We start from the raw sequence: 3,247 nt of genomic DNA, 5'->3' as shown, positions 1-3,247 counted from the left end.
ATCACATTTAATCTTTATCAAATTATCAACTCTTTACCAAACTGGACTACAAACAATATATTATACGTCTATGTTTTCCACTATTCTCTTGTTATACGTTCTGCCCTTTGAGGTATCAGATTGTTAAGAGGCCATATATTTCATCTTTAGTTCTGTCCTGTGCTTTAGGGTCATTTTTCAGTTCCAACGTCATTATGACAAGTCATCTGTCAGTTTATTTTTAAAGCAAAAACCTCACTAAATTTAGATTACATGTATGCTTTAAAACAATTTGCCAATGTGGTAGGCGATATAAGATTAATTAAGATATATGACTAAAAAAGTCATAATATCTTATGCAGTTTTACATCTAACTAAATGTTTCTTGTTTTAAATATGCTTCGATACTTTTTACTGGAAAACAAGACAAATAATTACTGATTAACAGAATATTATTTTCTGTGCAAAGTCTATCTGGAAATCCTGTTGTCCATGCCAATTAACTTCCCTTTACAATCCAGAGTGCATTGATGCAAAGATCCCCCTTGTCCTTGTTTCTCTTTCAGCAAGGATCGACAGCCATTTATTTGTCTGTGTGTATGTTGGATGGTGTTTGTATGGGGCTTTTACATCTCTGGAGGGTCTTGAATAGTCATTATGGCACACTGAGTTCCACACAAGGGACCTGGTAGTTTACACACTTCCCTCCAGGCATCATATTCAGTGTCATACTCCAGCACATTAGTGGTGCACACTTCCTGTCCTTCTTGCCATTTCCTGCCTCCAAACACAAGCACACGTCTGCCCCCTGTTGCGATCAAACCATAACAGAAACGATCATTCAGTAGGGGCTTTAGACGGGTCCACAGGTCTTGCTCGGGATTGTAGTATTCAATGTCACAGAATGGCTCATACATTCCCAAAAAAGCATAAATTCTGCCCCTCACTGTCACCATCTGGTGGCCAAATCTGGCAATGGACATGCTTGCGCGTCTCTGCCAGGCGCCACCCTCAAAGGCATGCAGAAACAGCACCTCTTTACTGCTCTCTGGGCTGTTGCCATAGATGCCTCCAGAGATGTAGATTCCTGTTCCTTCAGTGGCACAGGCTTGCCCATGGACTGGATGAGGCAGGGACACGCCACTGCGCCAGCACCCTGCATTCATAGTGTATTTCTCCACGGATGACAAAACAGGCTCACCCCCCTGACCTCGTCCACCTATGGCAAAAATAACACCTTCTACCACACAGCAGGTAAACTGTGCCCTCTTTTGCAAGAGTGGTTCCATCTCCTCCCACTGGTCAAACCGTGGGTCATAGCGCCACACTTGTTCAGTGACCATCATCGCAGCTGACTTCTCACTCTCCTCATCCACCTTTACCACCTCACCACCCAGCACAAATAGGAAGTGGCCCACCACACATACTCCCTGGTGTTGGAGCTTAGTTGGTAAGGTAGTGGAAAGTGGCCAGAACTTCCTGGTGCGTGGTTCGTAGGCCAAGATCTGATTCTGGGGTCGGTCTGCCCCTGGTCCTCCCCCCACCAGCAAGATTTTGCTGTTTGTGGTCCTTAGGCTGGTGTGGACACTTTGTAGTAGAGGTTGGAGGGGACCCTGAAGGTGGTAGTTAAGGGCTTTGTGTACTACGCTGTGGATGAAGGGTGTGCGTAGGGCAGGTTCAACTGCACTAAGTCGAGACAGTTCATCAGGGGGAATCAAACTGAATCGGATACGACAAAGCAATGCATTGCTTTGCAGGGCAGACTGAGGGTTGTACTCCAGCCAATCCAAAGCTAGCTGTAGAAGAGCCATCTCCTTTACTCCTAGCATTTCCTCGGCTGCAAGCACCTCTTGTAGAGAATCAAGGTTTAACTCCAATAGCTCGGCTTTGTGTTGTTCGGCTACAAGTATTTTGCACATGCTCCTGGCAATGAAAGAATTGCTGACAGTGAATGATTTGGAAAGGCCATAGTGAGCTGCTATGTTAGCAAAGAAGCAGCAGTTGTCAAGAGTGATGCTTTCGGAGATGTACTCAGTACAAAGATCCACAGCATGGGTGACTTGCAGATAGCAGGCAGCCTGAAGCGTAACCTCCAGAGTCGAAGGTGATAATGCGATCCATGACGTATAGATAAAGTCAAGTATCTGCTCCAGGCCTTTTGAAGACAGGGCTGGCAAGCTGATAGTGTGGGCTCTAGACTCCATAGTGTAGTCCTGGAACACGGACCAGAAGTAGTCACTGGAACAGGCTAGCAAAGTGCGATGAACGGGGAACTTCACGCCCTCTGCCTCCAAAACTACATCACACATTCGACCCTCCAGACGTAAAGTCTGGTACCGAGACAGAACGCCATCCCCATGACTGTTGCTGAGCATTAGGAAATAATTCATCACTAAGAGAGGAAGGGAGAGGGTGCATGAAAGCAGGGATAAAAAGAAAAAGTCACAGAACCGGATAAAGGGATTAGAGGAAAAGAAGGAAGAGAATGAGGGAAAGGTGGCTAGATAAAAGGCTTGGTCCTCTTGCAGAGTCAAGTTTTAAGTTTAAAAAAAGGGAGCTAAAGAGGAAAACAGTTGAGACGTGTTCCATGTCTTTTGCAAGAAACAAATGCGTAAACTTGGGAGAGAAAAGGGGAGGGTCAACCAATTCTCCAACACCCAGTGGACAGCCCATCTGTTTTAAACATATGGGCAAGGGCGGGAATGACATTATGGTGCTGGGGGGAGTAAACAACCTGGGGGTTGATGGAGTCAGGCCAGGGCTTTATTATGACCAGCAGATTTGAAGTCATCACTTGATAAATAGAGGAGTTAGTCAGCACTAAGGACTTCGGTCTGTTGCCACCAGAAGACATATCTCCACACACATCATTAAGATGACAGGAATAGAAACTTGAGGTTGATCGCACAAAGAGTCAGAACAGAGAAGAGAAAGAGAGAGGATTGACAGAGTGAACAAAGGCAGCCCAGAGGAAGACAAGAACATAGCGAGATTCAAACAAAAGCCAGAAAGAGACAAGGAAATAAAGTTTGTATACATTCAAACAGAAATGTACAAGTGTGACTAAAAGGAGAGAAAGAGACCTCATGAGATGGGCTTGTTTATGTTGGATATAATACCAATGAGTGAGTTAGATTTACAGAGCTGCATTTGTGTGTAAGTATGATCCACAGCAAAAAGGACACATCCCAACCTCGTGAATACCATACACATCATCCCCCCTGAATAGCTGCTGGCTCAGAGCTGGGACAGGGCAGCACCAGGCTGG

The 3,247-nt window shown here is 45.2% G+C and overlaps 1 protein-coding gene across 1 annotated transcript; it reads right to left on the bottom strand.

Annotated features, from left to right (window-relative positions):
* Positions 1–605: 605 nt before the first annotated feature.
* Positions 606–2,372, bottom strand: LOC127635021 (kelch-like protein 34). Its single transcript, XM_052114821.1, has one exon. The coding sequence runs from the start codon at positions 2,367–2,369 to the stop codon at positions 606–608; it is 1,764 nt and encodes a 587-aa protein (XP_051970781.1). The 5' UTR covers positions 2,370–2,372.
* Positions 2,373–3,247: the final 875 nt, after the last annotated feature.

This window comes from Xyrauchen texanus, chromosome 42, assembly GCF_025860055.1.
Source record: "Xyrauchen texanus isolate HMW12.3.18 chromosome 42, RBS_HiC_50CHRs, whole genome shotgun sequence".
Taxonomy (NCBI): domain Eukaryota; kingdom Metazoa; phylum Chordata; class Actinopteri; order Cypriniformes; family Catostomidae; genus Xyrauchen; species Xyrauchen texanus.
Note: the sequence above shows the minus strand (reverse complement) of the source record. Positions and strands in the feature narration are given on the sequence as shown.

What these genes read in the sequence shown, in the direction of transcription:
- LOC127635021 (XM_052114821.1), bottom strand. Translation starts at nt 2,369, where the DNA reads ATGAATTATTTCCTAATGCTCAGCAACAGTCATGGGGATGGCGTTCTG.